This window comes from Prinia subflava, chromosome 14 (genome assembly GCF_021018805.1).
Source record: "Prinia subflava isolate CZ2003 ecotype Zambia chromosome 14, Cam_Psub_1.2, whole genome shotgun sequence".
NCBI classification, from domain to species: Eukaryota; Metazoa; Chordata; class Aves; order Passeriformes; family Cisticolidae; genus Prinia; species Prinia subflava.
The window spans coordinates 5137178-5162477 of NC_086260.1; the positions used below are offsets into that span (position 1 = coordinate 5137178).

The 25300-nt window shown below is 43.1% G+C and overlaps 1 protein-coding gene across 2 annotated transcripts in view; it reads right to left on the reverse strand.

Annotated features, from left to right (window-relative positions):
• The window catches only part of TAFA1 (TAFA chemokine like family member 1), a 221946-nt gene extending 210998 nt beyond the window's left edge, over positions 1-10948 (reverse strand). The window contains exons 1-3 of one of the 2 annotated variants that reach the window (XM_063411804.1): positions 10455-10948; positions 8819-8915; positions 930-1050 (exon numbers count right to left, since the gene is read on the reverse strand). In XM_063411804.1, coding sequence (XP_063267874.1) covers positions 930-1047 — 118 coding nt within the window. In that variant the 5' untranslated portion in view covers positions 1048-1050; positions 8819-8915; positions 10455-10948. Of the gene's footprint in view, positions 1-929; positions 1051-3110; positions 3664-8818; positions 8916-10454 lie in introns of those variants that run through there. The other variant, XM_063411805.1, reaches the window with a different exon arrangement.
• Between the last annotated feature and the right edge of the window lie 14352 nt (positions 10949-25300).

Sequence of the window (25300 nt, forward strand, 5' to 3'; positions counted from 1 at the left end):
TTTGGTCTATTCTTTTATAACATTTATGTTTTATCACAACAAACCAAGACAATGCCAATACTGACTTCTGGGCAAGAAAGGTACTTGGGAAAACTTTGAATTTTAAAGTTGCTGAAGACCTGTGTTCAAGACCATCTGTCTTTGAAGGGATACCATTGGATCAGAAAACATTAAAATATTAATTGCCACATTGTAAAATGACTCAACAACGTGAGTTAACACTTTCCATCTTTCATTTCTGCAACTCGTAAAGCCTCACCCACTTTTTCTTTGGATTCAAAATTGGTTAAGTGACATTCTTTACCCATCTAATTTTAACCAGATGAAAATACTGTGCTAGAAAATGCCACCACCTCAATTTTTTTAGCACAGCACATTCTTCAAAGTGCAATTAGCAGCTGAAGGAGTTATGTGATCCATTTCTATTAATAAAAACACAATAAAACCACTGCTGTGCTGTGCCTGCAGACCCAGCAGTCCAGTGTGCCTCCTCTAAGGTGAGGCAAATCCTGAGCTCCAGCACACACCCCTGGCTGAGGGAGGTTTGGTGCTGGGGCTTTAAGGAACAAACCTGAAGCCAGTTTGGGTCAGAAAAGTACAAACTCCCACAAAGCTGTGCTGTCACAGCGTCCAGGCTCTACAGAAATTCCAGAACTTCACCAAAGGGGGAGAAGGGGAGAGAGAAGGACACAGAAACTGAACCCTACCCACAAGGGGATTCTTATGTTGGGAAATTGTTAGAAAACGAAATTAAAGGATGACTATTCCCACACTCAACTGGCAAAGCACAACACACACTAGACTCACCAAAAAACAGATGCTGTGCAATACAAAGGCAAACAAGTCAGAAAACTTAAATAATAAAAAGAATTTTGATTAGTCAGTCATTTACCGAGACAGACACGAGCATGGGCTGAACTCAGTCCTACCTGGTCTGTGCAGGTGATGCTGCTGGAAAGTGTGATGGAGGGACCCCTGACAGAGCAGCATTGCACAGGCACTTATCCACAAATACAGGACCCAGGACATTGCAGAGACCACTGCCATTCTCTAAACAAAATATTAGACACACGTTATTATCCAATGCCTTGTGGCCAGCTTCCATTACAACAGTGTTTTTAATGTTTCTTTCTTTTTCACTCCTTTTGCTAAATGTCTCTGGATTATTATTTCCCCCTGCAGGATGCAATTGTTGTACAACAAAGGTCATGCCCAAAAAGGACAGCTCAGGTAAAGAGACATCAACACAGGAGCCTGGGTAACTTTAATAATTCAGTGGTAAAAATCAAACTGTAATAATCTGAGGACTAAAAAAAACACAATATAAATAGAAGCTGGAAAATATTCTCACACTGATCCATAGCTGAATTTACAGAGGAGATAAAAATATAAACCAAATTTAAAAAAAAATCACAATACCAGCCAGAAAAAAACCAACATGATGTCCAGACAGTATCAAAGCTGCTTTAAACATATTGCAGAAAGGCATAAAACATCCTCAGATATCCTAGACACATTGCCAAAATATTCCATCCCCAAAACTAAAAAGGCTATTACTGACCCAGAAGGTAACAGTACATTGGTTGGTTTTTTAGCTTTTGCAAGCATTAATTATTAATCACGTTTCTGTCTACCAAACAAAGTAATTGTTTCTCAGAATTATGTTCTGTTCCCCAGGTGAAATCAGCTTCCTTTTGTTTGACCTGTGGGTGTACAAGGACTGGAGTATGGCCAGACTGAATTTTAGATGTGTTCTAGAGAAGATCTGATGTTTTCACAATGCAGATTGTGTCAAAAATTTAAAAAATACTCCCTTTGCAGAGGGAGAGGGCAATTTCTTTGTCTGCTGGTGCACTTGGCCATCCAGTGTAGACAATTGTGTTATTTCACACTTGTGCTCATTCACTGGCTGAATTTCCCTCTGACTTGTGAACTTCAGCAGATCTTTCTTGGTGTCTGTGAGGTTTGCAAGGCTCAGCTACGCTCCACATCGTCCAGCTCCCCTCACAGCACCTTCTGCTGCATTTCAGATGGCCAAATTAATCAAACTTCAGGCACTCTCCTCGCCCAGCCAATGACGGGATGCTGCTCTCTAGCTAATAATCCAATCAGCTCAACATCATTTCCACAGAGCAAGAAAGACTTTGGAAGATTAAATCTCTCACATGGAAAAAAAATCGTGTCTTTACAAAAAAAAATAATAATAAAAAATCTGCATGCAATATCAGGGGATTTCTACGGTAGGAAGATGAACAATATTAAAATAGTGAAATGCTGTAGCAATAAAATACATGCATATAAATCCTTTTTTCGCCCTGATTTTAAAGCAGCTGAGTCTTTGGGAAGCTTTTTAAGTCTAATTAGTTGAAATGAACCACATAAACTGACAAGCATAATTAATAGAGAATACCAAAACATTATTTTGATCAGCATGAGGCTCTTCCTTTCTCTGTACTGAGTGCTTGATGCACTGCTTGGCGTATAATTAATTTCATTTCCAACTGTTTGCTTTGCAGTACACAAAGCACTTTTTCTCCTCTCTTTTTAGACCCATTTATCTTGCAAAATAGATTCCATCTCCTCAGATCAGGGAGCTCCCGGGAGGCTTCCAGGAATTAACACCTTCTTGTCATAATTGGTGCTCCCGTGCTTTTTATGCCACAAGGCAAAGGGAGAGGTGAGTCTCACGCAGGGGAATTCCAGGTATTCAGGTTATTTAAACTGAACTTTAAAAATTCCAGTCAAAGAGCAAAACTCCCACGACCTGCTAAACGCTCCCGTGTCTTTCCTCCCCGGCATCATGTTCTCAACACATGGGCAGCAGCTTACTTTACCCACTCGGGCTTTATTATTAGTTTTTGTGGGCTTTTTAAAATACAAAAACCTCTCTCAAACTGCACTATTTCAAACTACCTTTGCTCAAACCCAGCATTTCCTGCTAACATTTCTTAAAGCATTCGTTCGTCAGCAAACTGTCACACACACAATTTTGCCCAGAGATCATCTTAACATTAGTCTAGAAACACAGCAGTGAATATTTTCCAATATTTTATTATCTGATGAGTTCCAGATCTGCTTTCTGAATCTTAAATCCTGAGGAAGGTCCTTACCTGAGTAATCCAACCAAGAGCAGAGCACTCTAGTAGTGTTCATCGGAAAGCTCTAATACTTTTTTAAATCCATCTGTATCACAATAAGGGATTTCTTTTATAGCTTCCCAATAATCTTCTTTATCAGGATTAAAAGTCGGGGAGGGGGGGCGGGAAAAAAAAAATCTCTTTTCCTTTACAAATCCTGTTTCCAGAGTAGAGAAGACATCCGATCTCTCAGACCGCCGTCAGAAAAGTGGCCGAGGTTTGAGGGGTGGAAACCTTCTCATTTTCACCTTTAAATCATTCCCTAGCATCCCCGTTGTGCTCGAGGAGCGTTCCGAAGTGATGCTGCGATGCTGCGCGGCTCGCAGGGCGCTCCGAGCAGCCCGGGCTCGGCCACAGAGGCGGCGGCGGTCGGAGCGAGCGCTGCTCCCGGAGCCGATTTCAGCACATCCCCGCTCGGGAGAGCATCACATGTGCCTTAAAGCCACACAGCCCTGCCTCGGCAGCCCCGCACCGCAGCCGCAGTTAAATAGCGGCAGCAGAGCCCGCACGGCGCAGGGGAGCGGCCGCTCCGGCTGCGGGAGCAGGAGGGGATGGCAGGGAGGGATGGGCAGGGAGGAGGCAGGAGGGGATGGCAGGGAGGGATCTTAGGTGGGGATGGGCAGGGAGGAGGCAGGAGAGATGGGCAGGTAGGTAGGGATGGGCAGGAGGGGATAACAGGGAGGGATGGGCAGGAGGATGGGGATGGACAGGGAGGAGGCAGAAGGGATGGGCAGGAGGGGATAACAGGGAAGGATGGGCAGGAGGATGGGGACAGACAGGGAGGAGGCAGAAGGGATAGGCAGGAGGGGATGGCAGGGAGAGATGGGCAGGAGGGATCTTATATCGGGATGAGCAGGCAGGTGGGAATGGGCAGGAGGGATGGCAGGGAAGGATGGGCAGGAGGGGATAACAGGGAAGGAGGGGCAGGAGGGATCTTAGGTGGGGATGGGCAGGTGGGAATGGGCAGGAGGATGGGGACGGACAGGGAGAAGGCAGAAGGAATAGGCAGGAGGGGATGGCAGGGAGAGGATGGGCAGGCAGAGGATGGGCAGCGGATGTTCTGGTTCTGCCAACACAGCCTTGACACCCCAGCGTTGTTCTGGCACTTACGAGAGGAGAGAGAGACCTAAAGGGAGTCTCTTCCCTTGCACATGCCTGCCAACAGGGAAGGGTGGTGCAGGGAAAGTGTAATGAGACCCACAGGAGAGCAGGAGGTTCCTGAACACTCCCAGGGGCTTTCCAACACCTTGCCACAACTCTGAGTGGGATCTCTCCTCCCAACTGCATTTCCGAGGCATCTCTGCAGACAATGGGGAAAGAGCTCTGATTTACTCCCAAATGCTAAAGCTCAGCTATGCCAGATTATTTATTGGAGTTATTTATTCTCCATGTCTTAAGTGGCCATTTACAGGAATGGAGTGGTTTCCTCTCCCTCTTGTACCATATGTAATTATATTTTTTTTAAAGAGCCATTGTATAGACCGAGTACATACCATTCACTCGGTATTACAGCTCTTATGTCTGCCTACAAAAGACAAAAGGCTTGGAGACAACACAGAAACTCCCATTTTAAGAGCTCAGGATGTGTGGTATGACACAATGGGGGATTATTTTTTTCTCCCCTGCATAACCTGGGGAAGAAGAGCGTGCCACCTCCACTGCTCACCTGCACAGGACACCAACCAACCATAAATAACACCAGCACTAAGCACCCTCACACTCAAGCACCTCCATCCCAGCACTGAGGACATCTAGCTCAGAGGAGACCCACTGGAGGTGCAGTGGGATTACCTGACAGATCACACACTCCTTTGGAGCTGCTGTGCTTTCCTGGGCAACACACACCGAGTACTCAGCCCTGCAGACCAACAGAAATGTTCTACTGGTCACACATTTATGTCCACAATGCCCAGAGCAGGTCTTGAGTACAGCCTTAACACAGTGAGGTGGCAGTGGGTGTGACAAAGTGACACAGGAGACCCCTGGCCATGGACCCTCCCCACAGGTCACCACAGCAGGACCCTGAGCAGGGCTGGGGACAAAGGAGTGGCTCAGGCCAAGCCTCACGTGACCAGAGATGTTTTCAAGGGGTCAACATTTTCTTTTCAGGTGCTTTGTTTGAAAACACGTGGAGCAATTATGATTGGGGGTATAATGATATGTTTAATAAGGGTTTTGTTTGCCTAAAGAATTTCCTTAGACATGACAGACGGTGAAGGACTGAGGTAGTTATTACTTTCTGGCCTCAAAAGGGTCTAGAAAGTTCAAAAAAAAGCAGATGAGAGGCAAGAAAATACCATGGAGTACTGATGAACAAGGTTGGTACCTTGTAGCTACCTGGGATCAGCCCAGAGCAGGAGGAGGATGCTGGGGTTTGCTGCCAAAGCCACAGGGAGGCTCAAGGAATTCAATTCCATAGGAATTCAGGGAGATTTCCGCAGCCCCTGTGAGGGGCAGGTGATGGGAACTTAATTGAAAATAAACCCTTATTTAAGATACTTCCCTTTTAGGAGTTGGTGGGAAAGATATAAGAGAAAGGGACTGCGCTTCATGGAGTGGGGAGGTGTGAAGAAAGATGGAGGAGAAGGGTCTCAATCAAATATAATCCTCTAAGAAACTCAAAAGCCTTGTGGACAGCAAAAAGAATCAGACAAATTGTGACCACACACCTTGGCAGAGTAGGCAGAGACAGATTTATGCAAGATACAGATTTATGTAAGGTACAGCAGAACTGTCACTCTGCCAAGCACTGCTAACTCCCAGCTCCATGAGGCTAATGCCACCATAACCCCTGACAGATGCTGCTCCTGCTCAGGACAAGCTCTGCAGAAACAGGGGACATGTTGCTTCTGCAGGGTAGGGGGGAGATCAGAGGGACAGAGAGAATATTAAACAGGCTGTGCCTGCAGCCTCTCCCCTGCCCTGGCTCCCAGCATCAGACAGGAGCACAGGAGTCCTTGGCAAACCTTGCAGAAGCATCCTCACACCTGCTTTGATGTCTTTGCTGCCAATTTTAACTTCCAGTGGACCAACAAGACATCAAACATTTTCCTCTTGCCCTCTTTGCTAAGCACAGTGTCGTATTCACCTGATGCTTTGGGGCTTTCCTTCAGCCTCCTCACCTGGCTTTGACAGGGAGGGGGTGATGCTTTACAAGCACCCCTGGGCCCATGTTGAATGCAAGGCCACTGACACCAACACACTGGAAAGGGAAAAAAAAAGGAGGGGAAAAAAGGCATGAGTGAGCAGTCTGCACGTTTCAAAATGTTTTCTCATTTAAAGGGAAGGCTGAAAGCAATTTGTCTCTAGACAAAAGGGAGATGGGATAAAAGGTGTTGCCCTGTGGAATGGAAGCTCCTGGCAGTGCTGGGGCACGATGAAGCCATGAACACCCTCTGGATTATTGTGGCCTGTGTCTGGCTGCTGGGATGGGAAGTGTCAGGAGGAGCTGCTTCCACCCCACCCTGACACCTGATGGGACACAGAGCAGGACAGAGAGCAGCACCTGAGCTCTCCCAGTTGGACAGAATGGAAACTGCCCACCCACAGCTCTGGGGGACTGAAAGACCCCACGGGGTTGCTGGCACAAGCAGACCATTACACAGGATGATATTTCCAAGTGAGGGTAGCTTGGAAGGGGTCAGCAGGAATCCAGCTGCCCTTGGGACTCTGCCCCACACCCAGGGCTGCACGCACGAGGAGAACAGCCTTTCCCTCCTGCCTCCACTATTCATCTAGAGATGCCAAGTGAATGACAAAAATAGGCAAATAAAAATAAATGCTCTTCCCTGGCTGGACCTCTATTTATCACAATTTTCTGGGCACACAGAAAAGGAGAGCATATGCAACTCAGGCAGGCTCAGGCAGACGGCAGATTGGTGCTTGCACCCAAACAGGGGCCTCTGGCCTCTGCTTTCTGCATTCTGCCTCCTCTGCCTCTCTCTCCTCTTCCCCCACACTTGCCTTTTCCCCACGAAGAGGGTTTTTTTTAACAAGACACATCCCAGGCTCATATTTCACAGGGTCTGGAGAAGGCTCACCACCTTGGAAATGCAAAGCTCCTCGGTTCTGGCGCTCCTGGGACAATGGAGCTTTGCTTTTCACAGATTGCATTCTCCACCCTCCCAGCTGCTTCCACCCACCCTACAAAGCTCCTTCCCTCATCCCAGACCCCGCCTTGGTGACAGGCACTGCTCACTGCAGCTCCTCCCTGCCTAAATGTCCCTACCCAGGTGAGCCAAGGGTAGTCTCACAGCAGGTTTTACCTCAGTTCCACCAAAAGCCACATTTCTGGCACTCATCCTGGCTTCACAGCATTTGTGGAAGCTTTTGCAAAAACCTGGCAGTTCTGCTTGGTCCCCTCACCTCCCCACAGAGTTTTCCCTCCACTGGGACCATCCCACATGGATAACCAGCAGCTGAGCAGGTGGAGATGGAGCTGCCTGCATGTGATTGCCTGAACAGCAATGCTGTCAAGCCCAGAGTAAAATCAGCCAAGAAATCCTCTCCCAGAGCCCTGAGCCTCTCTGTGTTTCCTGCTCTTGGTTGTTTCCCTTTCTCCTTGTGGAAGAGGAAGCACAAAGAGGATTCCTTTGGTACAGGGAGGACAGCACAAGTTTTCCAGCTCCCTGGACACAGCTTGGCCCAGACAAACACTCACAACCCACATGCAGTGCATGAGTGCAGCAGTGTTTGATGTTCTGCATGCACACCCCCTGTGCTCAGCCAGCTGCTCTACTTCACGTCTAGAAGTTTTGATATATTCCCAGGAAAACCTTCCTTGTCCTGAGACTCCCTTTTCTCAGTCCTCACCACTTTTCTCTCTCTCTCTTGCAGGACATTTAATCCAACCTCAATGACCAAACTGAATTTATTTCCTTCCTTGCCCTTCCCATGTCTCCAATGACAGCAGGAAATCCTTCTGTCTGTTCTGTCAGGTTTTCTTCTCCTAGAGCTTTTTCCAGTGACAAGAGAAGATGCAGTGTTTTCCCTGGAGGCAAACAAGCAAAGCTTAGCTAGAAAGACACAACATTTTTCATTAAGGGAACAAACACTAAGGATTTGTCCGGCTGTGGCCACAGCTTCCACTGACCAACACAAAGACCACACACACCAAGGGCCTGAAAGAGCAAAGCTGAACAACAGGGACAGGGAATCCTCTTCCACAGGAGCCCAGGGGCTGGTGCAGACAGTTTCTGCCCCACTGCAGGTACAGGATGGTGGGAATTTTGCTCTGCTTCCAGCACAGATGCAGACACAGGGATATGGAGGATCAGCCAAGGCAGCAGCACAGCACACCCAGAGGAGATGCTCCACCTGCTGCTCTTGGCACCCACAGCTGGTGGCTCCTCTCCACCCTCTCATCTCATGGCACATCACTGCTCTGCCTCTCTCCCTGCTGCCTCAGCCACACCAAACTTGCTTGGCAGAAGCAGCAGTTTTTGTCAACCATCCTCGAGTATACATGGAAGATCCAACCAGGGTTGGATGGCATAAACCACAAAAAGAAACCAACCAAAAAACCCAACCAAACAAAACCCCACAATAACCACAAGAGCACAAGTAGCTTTTCTGGAAGACAACAAGGAATTAAATAACAAGTCTGAAAGTTGACAAAAGCACAGAGAAGTGAGAATAGAATACTAAAGGAAGGATCCTCTTAATTGTTCCTCCCAGCCTACCTTAAACTTGCAGCTACTCCTTGTCAGAGGGATGTCTGGTCTTCACAATTACTGTGTTTGGGAGGCAGTGATTCTGCTTTTTACAGTTTCCCAAAGCCTAAGAGGGGAGAGAAGGAAAAAAGAACACATCTATATTTGTCAGGGAAGTTTATATCACAAAAGTTTGAGTCCTAGTTATTTTTAAAGTATGTAGGACAACGCACACAAAAAGTCTCAACCCTTATCTAGAACTTGCCATTAGCTGACAAGATCAGCCCCTGCTAAGGATTAATAAGATGTTTGTGCAGTAATTTTCATCATGCAAAAAAATATATTTCAATATATCACGCAATAAATTTAAAAAATAGTTTTATATTTTATAACAGCAAAACATGACTGTGCTCAGGATATCATGGCAGGTAAACCCTCATGTAATGGAGAGGAGTTGACCATTTAGTTTAAGTTCAGAGATACCAAAAAGCAAAGAAATCTAAGTTAAAACAGCCCAAGAACTGATAGCAGTTCATGGTTTCTTGTGATACTATTCTCCTTTATCTGTACATTAGCTGGAGAGATCATCCTGATCTGAAAATCCAGAATCTTTTCATGGAGCCCCAAATTTGTCCCAGCACAAACTCAGTGCCTCCAGCTGATTCTTAAAAGTGCCAGCTTGAACCCATTACATAAAATGCTGTTGGAATATTCCCAGTTTGAAAACAAACTATTACTTCTGTCAGGCTGCAGCTGCTTTTCCAGACCAGCTGAAACCACATCACAGGCAAGATCCACCTACTGTGGACAAATCATGGGTCAGAGGCTGCATGAACTGAAAATTTCTGCATTTATAGCCAGAGGGGACATTGGGTATTTGATCTATCACCTTTATTATGTCAAACATCAGTCCTCAAACACAGGTTTAACATCTAATTTTGCTGCTGAAAAGTCAACTTTTACATGAAGGTGCCAGTGCCTTTAATATGTACAACATAAATAAAATAAATCCAAGAAAAGAAAAGGCATTCAGAAACTTTGGGAAGCAAATTCACTATGGTGAGCTCAGATATGGTCATTGGGTTACAGTCACTCCCTCTACACTCACTATGCTCCTAAATTTCAGTTAAACTTAATAAAAATAGGTCTCCATTATTATTTCAGTAGCTTTAGAAGCAGGGTTGGACTAGATAGTCTTCCAAGCCCTGCCATTCTGAGATTCTGTCATTATCCTGAAGTAATAATAATAATAATAATAATAACAATAAAGGCTTCAACAGCAGTTAAAAGAAGCCTCCTCTCTCAAATTTGACATATTTCAGCTATCAGCATAGAAACAAGACTATCTAGGAACAAATTTCCCCCTAAAACATTGCAGCAAGTCAGTCCCAGCTTGGTGGCCCCTCTCTCCCCTCCATGGCAGACTTGCCCAGCCCAGCCAGCCTCCACCTTCTCCTGGCACAGGGACAACTGCAGGAAAAGCAGACAAATCCATACAAAAAGTTATAACACAGACCAAAGCTCAAAAATACATCAACTCTTTTCCAGTCCCCACCACTGTCAGAAGCAAAAATTCCCCCAATAAGCCACAAAAGCTCAAAGCCCAAACCATGAACATGAGTAAAGCGCTCCACAACCCAAAAAATTCTATTTCCCAAAGACTCACCTTAGCAAAACAAAACAAGCAAAAAACAGATCTGAAGTCAGAGACAGGTTTAGTTCTTGTTTGTTTTCCTCTACCTTTGACTGCCTTTTTTTATTATTTATTTTATATTTTTTCTCTAAGACTTTTTGGCTGCTTCCCCAGCTTCAAAGGGGCAACAAACCCCAGCACCCTTCTCTCCCTCTCAGTGCCCTTCCTCCCTACTGGGAGCTTTTATGAACTCAAACCCCGTGAGCACAGGGAGGAGCTGGTTTGAAGGCTCAAATCCCCCCTCAGGTGCACAGTGTTATTTTGGTTAGAGCAAATCCCAATGCTCAGGCACACCCAGGCTGATGTGGGAAAGGTGCCAGGGTGGTTCTGTGCCAGGAGCTCTGCTGGGAGCTCAGGGGATCTCCTGGCTCTGAAATGTTTCCACACACCCAGGTCTGTCCCAGTGCACATCCTGGCATAGCCCAGCACCTCTTTTGGAAAGGAAGCTTTGGCTGGTGCCAAGGGAAAATGCAAGAGGCCAGATCAGCTCTGCAGTGTTGCACTTCTGGTCTCTTTATGTGCAGGTGCTACCCTGAAAATAGCACTTTAAAATGTTCTCACTCTGCCTTGGCCTCAGCTGCAGAGCAAATCTCAGCTCTTGCATTACACCAGGGGACTGACCAAACAGCTGATTTGCAAACCCACGTATTTGCTTCCACTTTATCATAAATACAGACAGTGGTGGGGAAAAAAAAACCTTATCAAATTGAGAGGTTTCTGTGCTAGTGGTCCCCTGCAGTGTGGACTCTCATAATGGAATCACTCTATGATATTAAATTATACTTCAGTTTATTACTTCTAAAATGCCCTGGATTGTGCAGGGGCACAGCGTGGCTGCCACACACCTATTTTAGCATGCTTAGACATCCTCAGACTAGAGGTGCTACATGAGGAAATGTAGTTATGGATGAAATACACTGCTGTGCAATACCATAGCCTAGGGTTCGTAGGAAAATCATTGAAAAGATAAAGCAGGCAGACAGCAACAATTTTTGCCTTCAGTTGTGTTCATGAAAAAAACCCCACCCACAACCAACCAAAAGAAAAAAATCACAAAGCAACACAAAAGACACCATTAAAGAGGGTGGAAATGAGTCTGGGGGGAAATATCTCCCACTGGAACAATAAAAAAGTGAGAATTATCATGAATATGTGACATACAGCAGCCAATATTCCCTGATGCCATTGCTCAAACAATTAAGATTTAATTCCTTGTCACAGCTATGGGCTTTGTCATTATTTAAGAGAAACACTCTCTTCCACAGCTCTTCTCCTGTTTGCTGGGCCAGGCAGGAGCTGCAGCCAGAGCCCAGAGTGCTGTGCTGGTGCTGGAAATGGTGAGTTTGAGTAGGGAATTACTGCATGAAATGAGCAGGATAAAAAAAAAAAAATCATATACTGTTCTTCCTCTGCTTCAAAACAGGTTGGTTGATTGACAGCAAACCCCATATAAGAGTTCCTTCCAGGCAGATGGCGAGATCATGGTTTGCTCTTCAGTCACAATTTTCTGCTGCCTCTCACAACCCAACCCATCTCCACGAGCTGCCAATAAAGAAGGACCTGGGCTGCTTTTTATGTGTTTTACAAGGCTCATATCAAAGCTCAGGGACTAATATTGTGACTAGTTATCCTATTCCATTTTGTAAAAATTTGCCTCGGATTTGCCTCCAGCACCTCCCGGCTGATCGTCAGCAGACAATAGAAATCCACACAAAAGCAACTCGTGAATTCCTGAGCCACCCCTGACAGACAATGCTCCTCAGCACGCTCGTGTAGGTGTTGAAAATCCTGCCATACATCTCCAGCTCCCTCAGCACATATTGTTTTTAGGCTGCCATCTGCTAATGCACAGTCCCACCCTACGAGAGATGCAGGAATGAACGCTCCAGGCTGTTCTGATTTTAGGTTTTTATTTCTTCCAGTTCCCAGCACTCAGACCCTGTCATTCTTAACCCTGAGTGTAGCAGCAAAGTTCACCAGACCTGCTCACACCGCTGCTAATTTTCAGTGATAAAGAGCATTTATTGAGCACTGCTCAGGCAGTGCTTTAATGAACCAAAGCAATGCTCCAGCCAATGTGTCCCTGTGAGCAGATTCATTTGTCTTTGTGTCAGCTGCACACAGAGAGGGCTGGGACAATCAGGAAGTCTGGAAATGCTCATTTCCCATGCATGTGTGTTAAAAAGATGTGTATTAAGTTGGTGGCAAGGGAACAGGGCAGCTCCTGAAGACACAAAATGGGTAACATCTTGAACAAAGCAAGCCATGCCCATCACAGTGCAGAATGTCAGGATCAAATTATCCCAGTAAATAAGGAATGATGCACATTGCACTTGACTGATTTTCTTCTTCACTGGAATTGTCAGCAGTATTCTTTTTCTTACTGCTGATTCTGCTTCACTACCAAGCACATTAGCAAAATTTATAAGATGTTGTTTAATTTTTTTTTCTTGTTAGAAAACAAATTTATAATAGCTATTTTACATTAAGTTTCCTATGCAGAATCCATCACTAAAATACATTAGAAGCTCCAAATTTAATGCTAGGAAAGTGAAGAGTATATTATCACTTGCCAACTGAAATTTATCTGTTTTGATCCTTTTTTTATATTCCTCTTCTCCCACACATCCCTTTTACTACCCCACCTTCTTCTCAGGTTTTCAAAGATTTTGTTGTCATCTAGTCCTGAATAAAATCCAAGAATCCAGTGCAGGCTCTGTGCATCAAATTGTTGTTCATGTCACACCCTGACTTGTGTGCACCAAGCAGGGAACTCAGAGTAAAGGATCATACACAATACATTAGAAATCCTTCTTGTATTTCCTGGAAAGAAAAAGGTGAATAAAAGAGGGCCAAGAAAATAAAATAGGAATGGGAAAATGAAACTGTGAAGTGCTGTGTGTTTAAAGGAGGTTCCAACTGGTAGTTTTGCTTTCTTTCCCAGTTTGTACAGCAATCCTTTCTTTCTTTCCCTCAATGGTACAAAAATGGTTTGATAGACTGGAGCTATGTTTTCCTTGATTTCAGTAATCAAGGCAAGCCAGGACAGTCTTTTCCATTGAAAATAGATTTTTTTTTAACATCTCAGCAACAGTAGCAGTTTTTGTTTCACCTACCTCTGCTCCAGCAGAAGATTGCAACTGCTTTTTTATAGGGTTTAGTTGCTAGAGATATAAACTCCCCCTTCAGAGCATGACAGATGAATTCTCCTGCAATGAAATAGAATACCTTTCAGACAGCTTGAAAGCAGCTGATAGATTTTCAGGAAAATGATGAAAATTGGCTTAATGTTGCATAAATAAAGATATTTATGCAGCCTGGAATGCAACTGTACCACAAGCAGAGGGCTAGGCCCCACTAATGATACCAAATCCTTCTTTTGCCAGTGTGCACAGATCTTTAATGGACATGGGGTCATTTGCTGCCCTTCTGAACCTCCCCTGATACAGTAATCATTGTTAAATTTTAAATATGAATCATTTTCCAGGCAATATCCAGTTGGCTCCTCCTTCCATTATGCCACAGGGGGCTGAAAGATGTCAAACTGTTCTCCTCACAATTAAATTCACGAAACACTTAAATTCTATGGCAGTCAGACACCAAGGAACAGGAAAATCATTTCATCTCATAATGTTTTAGAGCCCCTAGGCAAATGTAAACACTGTATGTGATAGAGTAAGGATTTATTGCTGCTGCTGAACAGAGAATCTGCAGGTTTATTTGTATATCCAGCAGATTTTTTTGAGGATAATTTATTTATTACAGAATTTTTGGTAAAATGGTTATTTAGGAAGTTAGAACACACCAGACTCATTTGTGTGGAGATGCATTTTAAACAAAAAAGATTCAGAACCAGATCAATCTGTATTGAACACTGGCCTATCACAGTGAATCATTGCTGCACTCCCTCTCCTGCCAGAGCATAAAAGGGTTTGAGGTCTCACATATCCCGAGTTAGGCCAAGAGATATTTGATAAGTGACCACTGCAAGTGCTGCTGGAGACACATTAAACTTGGGCAGGGAAGTATCTAAGCCACTCTTACAGTCTTGTAAATATTTTACTCAAGAATAGTTTCATTAATTTTGCTGAGAAAAACATCAATAAACTCTTCTTCCAAACGTTGTCTTAACTATTCACTTTTACATAGCTCAGAATGCCAAAGGGCATCAGTCTGAGTCGGTAAATCTCTGTTAGGACATCAAATTCATAGAAATATTGGTAAAAATAGGACTTTGTGTCATGCCACTTGCTTTTACAGTAAGCACCTGGCTGCAGTGGAGCCTCCCCTGCCTCAGCAGCACGAGGCAGCCTCGGGAGTGCCTGAGGAACTAAAGGAGGATAATCCAAATATCATGGCACAGGCTGAGACATGAGCCTCCAACACCCATCAGCAGTGGATTGTGCTTGTGGGAACAGTCACCCACACCCTCTGTCCCTGTGGATGTCCCAGCTCCAACCATGGTTGGTAACCCTGGTCCTGCCCAATTTCTCATTGAAATATTTGGGAAGAAGCCACCTCCTCCTTCACAGCTCCTTCCATGAGATCCAGCAGAGCTGAGCTCTGACTGCAGCCTGTGGCCATGTCCCAGCACAGCTGAAGTGTAGGAACAGGGTAAAAAGCTAACCTGTCATTTGTTCTAAGTGCAGCTAACAACTGATCTCTAATTTCCCATGTGAAGGTGTTTTGAGAATGAGAAGTTCCTTTAACACAACAATCTGTTCTGAGGGTGAAAAACAAATGCACCTGTAATAACAAGGGGTTTGTGCCATGAGAATCAGTAAAGAAAATATGCAAACAATCCAAGAATAGATAGATTTAATGGACAAGTAAAATACCTTTCACTAACCAATAGAATGATCAACAGGAAAGCTGCTACCCAATTAGGAGTTGCCCTCGAGGTTTGTAAAAACTGTATAAAAGACAGCATGGGGCCATAATAAACACATAATAAACATAAAGAAATAATAAACATGATAAAAATTCTGAACTTTTATGGTGTCACTCTATGTGTCATGACCATCCCAAAAACACTGAAGAAGATCACAGAGAGCCTGACCCTGAGCATCACCCACCGGACATCTCATCACACATCTGTGCTGAAGAGTTCCTGGAACCAAGGAATTAAAAATCCTTTTTCTTCTCTTCTTACCCTCCTTATTTAGGAGAACCAAGGGGAGACAGGAGACTTCTTTAAACAAAAGCATAATTTCTGAATTTCTCTTTTAAGATGCCACAGAAATCACTCTGGAGCATCTGTCAAGCTGGCATTCCCCAGAGAGGGCTTCAGCTCTTTGCTCTGGCTAACTTGAGGAGAGAACTTGAACCATATCTCAGATAACTGCTGTAGAGAATCAATTTTCAATTTCCTGCTGAACTTCAGATATATATTTAAATACTCAGTACTTCTGGCATCTGGAAAGAAACCAACAATAAAATCAAATGGTCAAGCTACTCATCCGATAAGGGGAAAATCTGCAATGAATCAAAGCAACAGGAGACTCAGACAGGGGCCTGAAGGGGAAATTTTCACAGGATCTGTGTAAAATCAGTGCCATGATCTTAAAGACTTTTGAAGGAAAAATACCCAGTTACTCAACGGCAAATTTGTCTAAGCCAGAATATTTCTGTAGAATTCACAGTTCATTTTAAAACAGTCTAATTTTTAGTGGAAGGGAAAAAATAGATGAAGTTCACTGTGAAGTTGAAATCAGTGACTTAATTAGAAACAAGGTTTAGACAAAGAAGGAGAACCTCTGTTCTCAACAGAGAGAACTGGAGGAATGCTGATCTTCCTGAAGGCAAGGAGTGTTTTGTCACTTTTCATGACCAGATCTTTGTCCTAATCACAGTCTCTACATCTCACTGTGTGCTGTGATTAGGATATGGGACTCTCAGCTCAGCAGTCTGCAGCTTTGCCTTTATTTTTCTCAATCTTCAATGTCCTTAATAATAAGTAAGTTAATACAACAGCCCCTGAAGAAAATTCATGCTTTAAACAAGGCCATTGGAAAGATTAATATAAAAAGCCCTACAGCACTTTTGGCTGAGGTTTTATTTGAACAAAATTTCAACAAATAGACCGATGTTTCCCAAGAACATTAAAGTGTTATCAAATGGGAAACAATGCTCCCTGGCTCAGCTTCCAGACAGACCAACAAATGCATATTTTTGCCTTTTGTATGCCATACACCTAAGTCAAAAATGTCCTTGTTCAGGACAGCATTGACAAAGGAGAAATTTCTTTGATGGCCACCAATTGAACATGGGAGTGATGGGTGGACTCAGATGTGTTTTCATGTGGGGAAATGCAGTTTGTGTATCACAGCATGAACTGCTGAGGGGGGGCTGTGCATCCCACCCACCCTAGGCTGTGAGTGGGAGGTAAAATATCTCCCCAGCACAGATCCTTGTTCTGGTGCCTTAGCTCCACAGGTACCAGTGGTGCATCAGGGTCTGATGTAGTTAAGAGAAGAAATCTAACTCAAAGTCATTTGGCTCTAAGGGCAATTTAACCATCCTGCTATTGCTGAGTGGGTTTGTGTATTTGAAAGAGAGAAAAGCAAATACCCAAAGGTTTCTTGTTGACGGTGTTGCAGTTTCAGGCAGTGTCTCTGTGGCAGGGTAACACAGGAGAATATCTCAGAGGAGCTGATAACACAGGAGATAAGGCAGGTGCTAGTGCTATCAGCACCTGAGGAGCCAGAACTGATCTGCTTTGTATTTACCAAACCTGCCCAGCACTCACATTGTGTTTGCCTAATGATTAAATGGAATGACTTGCTTTTGATCAGGATGTCAGCTCGAGCAGCACAATGGAATTAGTCAGGGGTGAACACAGGGTTCTGAGCTGAAAGGGACATTTCATCACAACTTGTGAAATCTTTGTTATTTCCTTGGCGGGCCGCTGTGGGATGCTGGGCTCCTTGCTCAAACACAATATCCAAATCCAAAATCAAAGCAAATGCCCAGTACCTGTAATTTATTATATCTACTCTCTTAGCCTGCAAGTTCTTCCCAAGTCTCAGCCAAGGATTTTTTTTCCTTAAGATACATGTATTAATAATTTGTTCATGTCACATGGATGACATCTAACAGTTTATCCCAGTTATCATTAATAACTATTAATTACTGCTCTTACAATGAAGCCCATAGCCTCACTTGCATTCATCTCATTTTTCATTTAATTAAGAAATTCAGAATGCTTCTCTTACAGGCAAGCTCTCTTACTTAAAAGGGCAGGGATCTGTGCATTTGATTGCTTTTTGAAATGTGGTAGATTACACTATTTAGCTACTGTTATTGAGGTGTGGAATATATTATGTGTTTCCTTAATCCTCAAATACAAGTTATTGTCACTCCCAGGGAAGCTACAGCATATGGAAGCTTTAGATGCAAACAAATCCAAATTGAATGAAGTCATGTTTTTTCAGTGCTGAGAAGGTTTAGCAAATTCATGTAGACTCTAATGAGTATTACTGGGCTTATAGAAGGTCATGGAAAATTAGACTGGCTTTTTAAGCCATTATTACAGATTTTCTCATTGTTGCATGCTGAGCTCTCCCTAATAATACAGCTTGCTCTTGCTTTTGGCCATTGGACAAGGTCTGAGCTTCAATGGCATGGCTACCTCTTCACACTCTCTGTCTCTTTGGTAACCACATATTTTCCCCAACTTTAAGGATTTGGCAGGATTTAATTTCTAACTTTAACTTACTGGCTTCTTCCAGAAATTTGCCTTGTGTCTATTCTGAGAACAAAATTGTCGTGCCACACACAGTGTTTATTTACCTCACTTCTCATCAGTACTTGATGGAACGTTGTAAAAACACCTGTAATGAGAAAAACATCAGTTCCTTGAAGATCCAGTGCTGGGTTTGGGCCTGATGAAGTACAGTGGAGTCAGCTGTTGTCAGTGTGGCAGTCTGCATGTAGAGTTAGCACACTTAACAAGTCTTTATTCATCGAGGATATCATCCTGTGTTCCAGCACTGCACACTGGAACTGCCAGGACCCACGACTTGCTCAGGGGTGGTGAGCTGAGCTGTGGAGGACACGTGTCACCCACTGCAGTTTATTGACAATAGAGGGCTCCATATTCCACAGAGTATGGCAAAAGCAAATCTCGTTTTGAGGTCAACAGAGATGACATTGGAAAGAGAATTATCAGCTCCTCTTGGAGCCGAGGTTTGATGGTGCTGCAAATTCAGCTTCTGAAGCTTCCTTAGTCAGAAGCACGAAATTTGTGGGTTATATTTTGGAAAAAACTGATGAACTAGAACATCTTTTCTGTCCCCTTTTGTCCCCAGCAGTGAGAAGGAAAGTGGAGCTGCCATGGCCCCTGTGCAGTGGCTGTGGTGCCTCTAGACAGAGGCTGCACAGGTAGAGCTGCAGGTGGGAGCCACTCCCTGTGTGGAGGGCACAACAGGTCCTTGCAGACACCATCAGTTTCCTTCTGTTGTCTTGCTGAGGAAGAAATTCCCATGAGCATCACAGAATGTGCCAGAGCAGAGTTTGGTGGCCCTTCAGGAAGCTTCTGTCCTTGTGTGGAGCTGGGCACAGCTCTGAAGGAGCACTGGCAGAAAATCTGCATTGTGAATGTAAGAGCTCTTCCTTGACAGGGGCAAGGTGAAAAGGAAATCATTGTGGAACAGGAACAAATATTTGACTGCATTATCTCATCTTCATGGCTCAACCTATTAGCAAAAAAATACTTAAAAAATATTTTAAAGGGCCAGGCTCCAGAAGGAATTTCTACATATTAGGACTTAGGCTTGAGAAAGTGCAACATGTCTTAGTTGCACTTCAAAAAGTCTAACCCTAAAGATATCTTCCCAAGGAATAAATATGCTCATAAGCAGAACTAACCCCCTTCTAAGGAAGACAAAAGAGCTTTTCCAAGTGGTACAGTCCCAAGCCTAAAAAAGTGAAATAGCTTTTTATTGAGGCAACCATGTAGAGAGGAGCTTCATCAGGCCATGTGCCCATACTCACACTCAACCCCACCAGCCCTTCCTTCCTGACCACCAATACCCTGAACAAGTGGCTGCTGCAGGGACAAACAGGTTGTTTGACTTCTCAGAGACTCCAAAAGAAATCAAAATTTTGGAGAGAACTGAAACTCCCTTTTTCCTGTGCTCATACATGGTTTTCAACAACTAATCACTGATGTATTGGTGTAGCTTTCCTGGTAAATATTGAAAGAGAGTTGGATTATTTTGGTAGGGAGAGGCCAGATTGTAATGTTGCAAACACTTTAATTTCCTAAATTAAGCAGGGCTGGCCAAAGAAAATATCATTCTGTGAATTTTTGGCTTTGTCCTGACACATGGAGCACGTTTTACTCAAATACTGCAGGCATAATTTGGTCACATATTTCTGAAAAATGTCTGTACAAATAATCATTTTACTAGCCAACAACAAAGACAATGGAAACAGGGAGAAAAGTGCTGTACAGCCACCAGTAAAGCATTGAAAATCTGAGTGTCTTTTTCAAAGTTAGAGAGCTGGACACTCCAACTTCAGCACTTGCAAATTGTGTATACCCAAGATAGCAGAAAATTCCCACTGTGAAAGGCAGCGTCTGCTTTTGAAGCAAATGTGTGAAATTTACACCAGCTGAAGATCCGGTACTTGTTGTTGAATTTATTGAGCTCCAACCAAATCCCACTGTAACCAATGAGGGGAAAAAAAAAAAAAGAGAGAGAAAGGAATAAGAAAAAAGAACCCCCTTCCCTTCAGCACCTCCCAGCCCAGCCTGGCTGTGTGAGGAACCCTCTGGGCCCTGTGCACGGATATCAGCAGCTCTCAAAGCATGACCACCTGATTATTCAAGGGTACTGACTCATTCTTGGTTTACTGAAAAATCCCAGAAGTAATAAAAGTGGCATAGATTTGGTCACAAAACTGCTGCGAAAGGCTTACAGATTTATATATCTAAAACTAAGTACCCTCTGAAAAATTTGAGGGTGAGAGGGTGTAAATTGTCTCTTTCACATCCGTGTCTGCAGGGTATTGAGCCTGGTACCCAAATCACAGATCAATAATATCCTGGCAAGATGATTTCTCTTTGTGCTTCATTTGGAGATAAATTCATGTAACATGGAGAGGCAGCTGCAGGAGGAGAACAAATAAAACCTCAATATTTCCTTATGGCTCCTGAATTTTTTTCTGAATTTCTAATTTTGTGTCTGCATTTGATGGGTCACTGATTTAAATAAATTAAAGACATAAATCACATAAAAACTGTAAGTGAGGGACTACTTTTTCACTTTATGTTTATAAAGTATATTTATTTCCCAGTGGTTTATGGCCTCAGCTGTTGTACTGAAATAGTTTCTTCCTTGGGATTTCTCACTGCCTGGTTCCCAGATTCAAAGGTTGCCCATTTCCATAAGTTAGGGGATCCTTACTGGCTGGAATCTGGTGACTCTCCTGCCCAAATTCCACCATGTGCCCTAAAACACCTCCACCTGACAAGAAATACCCTTCCTTGAAATTCCAGAGGCTGCAGAGTCCCATCCATCCAATTTTGGCAGCCAGTCTTATCCCTGGCTTTGTGAGAGCACAGCTGGGACTGAAACCAAGTGCTGCAGCAGTCAGGGATGCTTGGTACCATGGCAAACATTGGGAAAAATCTGGGATAAACACACTCAAAGCTTGCAGGGGTCACCTGTGGCTGGAAAAGTGAGTTTCCCCAATGCTCTCCAAGGAGTCAGTGAGGTACCTGAGGTTCCAGACTGATGGTGGGAGCTGACTGCACAGCTCTGAGCTGCAGGAGAGTCCAGAGCTCCTGCACAGCCCCAGCCCATCCACAGTGGCCCAGCAGCCAACTGAGGAGTGTCAGACTGGGTGGAAAAGGCTCAGAATTAAATATTCTAAAAATGCAGATGTGGCTTGAGCTTGCCACGCAGCCCTGTGGAGGAAACAAACTGTCAATGCCACATCTGCTCACATTTCTCCATTTATTATTGCGTATGAAACAGAAGGAGCAGTTGTGTGTTTGTATTAAAACATCATTTGGATCAGCAATACCAGTGACTGTTGTAAAGGAACATCTGTGATATTATCCTGCTATTTTTGTCTGAGTCCTGTCACACTGGGAAAGGCAAAAAGGAAAAAAAAAAAAAAAAGAAAAAAAAAGAAATGATCACATGTGATGTTTGAAATTTAGCTTTGTTAAACACACATTCTTTTGATTTCCAGTGCAATTCCCACAGACTTAAGATAAAGGCAACTATCTCTTCTATGTAATCAAATAAACATTCTAGTATTTTGGTTTGACTATGAATCATGCTTCTAAAACATTGTTGGTGTTTAATTTTTAATCCCAAATTGATAAACTCCAGCTCACACAATAATGTTAACTTTAAGATCCAAGCTTCCCTGAGCCCTTAATCTGGATTTCCCTTGTTACTGCTAATGGAGTTTATTTTGTCTATGAGAAAAGTAATTAACTATAGCAGAAAACAAGGCTGAGATGAAACAGACAAAAGAAAAGATACGATTTTTTATAGATAAAACATGTTAGCCTTTTGTTAGGTAATTACAAAGCCACTTTGGTTATTAGTCTCCACTATAGAAACACAGAGAAAATCTATTCTAGACACAGAAAAAGCACTTCTACTGCTTTATAAAATCAAATGTTTTCTTCATGTGTGCTGGGAGGGTGGAGGGGAAACCACTTAAAAGCATTTGTAGGACTTTCAGCTCATTGTAGTTTATGTCAGGCAAGAAGGTGATAAAAGATGTTGATTTTATTAATAATTTACATCAATCAGTATTTATAGCCTGCTTGGTGTGTGGTAAATGGACAGTCCACAGTGATAAACAACTCATTAAAACACCCAGCATCATGATTGTTTAAATGTACAGAAGCTCACAGCTACATGCACACCATTAAACCCCTTTGAAGGAGCATATGTGCATTTTATAAGTATCTCTTCCTCCTGGAAAGAACACCCACTTTATCACTTCCTTCACATCTCTTGGGGCACACTGACAGCTCTGCTATTCCTGCTCCAAAAGTGAATTTTGCCACTGGGAGTAATGATCCCCCCAAAGAATGGGGAGCTGAGCAGGGTGTGATGCAAAATGTCTTCATACTTGACCCCCCCAGTTCATTGTCTACCTGTTGATTCAGGTTTCTTTTCAAATAAATGATTTGTGATAATTTGAAAACACTAATTGGTGTTAATCAGGAGGGAGCAATGGGTTTACACTTTTGATCTTAGTCCAATATTCCAATTCTTATTCCAATAATATCCCTTAGTAGGAATTTCCATGGTGAACTAAAGGAAAAAGCTCTGAGATGTAGACTCAGCCTTGTTCTCCAGCTTAACTCATCTCTGCTGTGTCCCAGTGACAGTTTATCTGTAACACATTACAAACATTTCTGTTTAAGGCTTTGGGTGGAGCTTTCTCAGTGCTTTCCTTGGTGTTTTTGGGCATTAAATCATTGTCATAGGGCTGGAAGCTAGGGCCAGTATCTAGTTCAGTCCCCAACTTCTCCTGGAAAATCATTCAGGCCACTTACTTTGTTTTATGTTTTCTTAGCTGACAGTAATTTATAAAGATAAATCCTGCATGATAAAATTCTGAAAAGATCAGATATTGAAGTGATGTCAAAGTTACCTTAAGTGTAAGCTGAAACAATTAATTTAAGGTCTAATGCTGTAATGCTCACATTGATCAAATTTTCACTACTGCCTGTATTAAAAAGCTCCTTGATTTTGTGTATAGGTGATTATTATTAAAAGACTGACTTGAAAAAAACCTCCTCTGCACACATTAGATCAATAACCTGTCCAAGAAGCAAGGAGCTGTGGAAATGAGTTATGGAGCCAACTGTGAAGATAAATAATATGGAATAATTAAATAAAAACCCACCATGTGTGATTGACAGGAAGAAGACATTTTTGTGAGTATCTAGTCAACTTTTTACTGCATTTTTTCATTCTTAAAAGATAGCGAAAAATTCAAATTAGGCCTTTACATTACTGTGGGTTTGGTACCTTTCTTAATTAAAAGTAATCTCAAGGGAAGGACTTGTTTATGATTCTATACTTTATGCAGGACTGCTTAGAGAAGAGCAGAAAAAAAACCTCAGCAAAGATGTGAGAAAGACACTGGTACACTGCACTCTCCTGGTGCAAAGGAAGCAGGAAAGGAGTGCCAGGAGTCCATAAGGAAATTGCAGCAGATGGCAAGGGCTGGAGAAGAAGATGAGTGGGTCAAAGGCTGCAGCCAAATTCTCTGAAGAGACACAGGCCTGGCCCCACCACCCAGACCTAAAGCTGGTGCCTGGCCATGGCCTCCTCAACAATCCAATGTGACCACTCCCCAAGTTACTGACTGCATGGAGAATGGATGTCTTGGGTTATGTAACCAAAAAAAAAAAGTGTATTCTATTTCATCTGTTGAAAGCAGCTGGGGAGATGTTATTCTTTATCTCTTGTAACTCCAGAGGGGAGGGGGACGAATGCCTTCTGATAATAGACGAGCTGTTAAAACCAGGTGGGGCAGTGTTTCTTATCTCTTTCACCACTGTCCCTCCACCCTCTGGGGGATATCTTCTGTTAATGGGCCATTAAGGCTCACCAGTGACTGACACATTACACCATCCCATTGGGAGATGCACCGCCCAGTGGGGAGGAGCCAACCATTCGTACCAAGATAAAAACTGAGATGTAGGAACACCAAGCAGCCTGTTTGCCACTGGATATCCGAAGGAAGACTGGACCCATCTCATCACCTCTGGACCCTTTTTTCTACGTGATCATCTCTATTGCACAGAACAACATCTGTTACTCCAGGAGGATTTATCTGGACTGCTTCCAACACCCTGAACAGGGTGTCAGGTCATATCTCTGACTCTGTCAGGGTTTTCTAGGACTTTTGTTTGTTTGCTTGTTTGTTTTTTGTACTACTGCATTTGTATTTTTTAATATTCATAGTAAAGAACTGTAATTCCTATTCCCATATTTTAGCCTGAAAGCACCTAATTTCAAAATTATAATAATTTGGAGGAAGGGGGTTTACATTCTCCATTCCAAGGGGAGCTGCAACTTCCCCTGACAGATTCCTGTCTTTCCAAACCAAGACAATGGAACAAGTCCACATTTTCAAACGTCAGATTTATCCTGTCCATTAGAAAGTCCAGCCTCCTACTATCTGTGCCTTTTAGAAGAGACTTCAGAATGTTAAAGAAATACTTCTTCAAGTGTAGGTTGGCATGGCTGTAATTGTGTTATTTTGCTACTTAATGGACTAGAACTGAGGACACACTGCGTATCTCCAGTTTACTTTTCTGACACAGCAATTGATAATGTAAGTTAACATGGTATATGCTTTTTATTCATTTATGGAAAGCCAAAAGTGATGAAATCACACAGTCTGGGTTTCCTAGGCACAACAGTCATATTTATTTAGTGTGCTCTATTTACAGTGGATTTTTAAAAGCTGCAATCCACATGAGTGCCATCATATTAGGATACAAGAAATTGTTCAGATTGTTTCCTATTTCCAGCTTCTGTGCTGGGAATAAACTGCTGTGTTAAAGATGTGCAGTGTGAATAATGTGTGTGGTCATTCATATCTCCAATTATTTTTATCGTATAAATGAATTTATTATAGAGCAGTGGAAAATGCCACAATTTGACATATTCGGTATTTAAATATGCATGCTTTGTATCTAGCATAGATTTATAGACAATATGTTTGTACAAGTGTATCTAATAGGTTAGAGGGGTTTATTAATCTTGGAATTACTGTGATAGTAAAAGCATTATTTCTTTAGCCCTACTATTGTTTAATAGAAA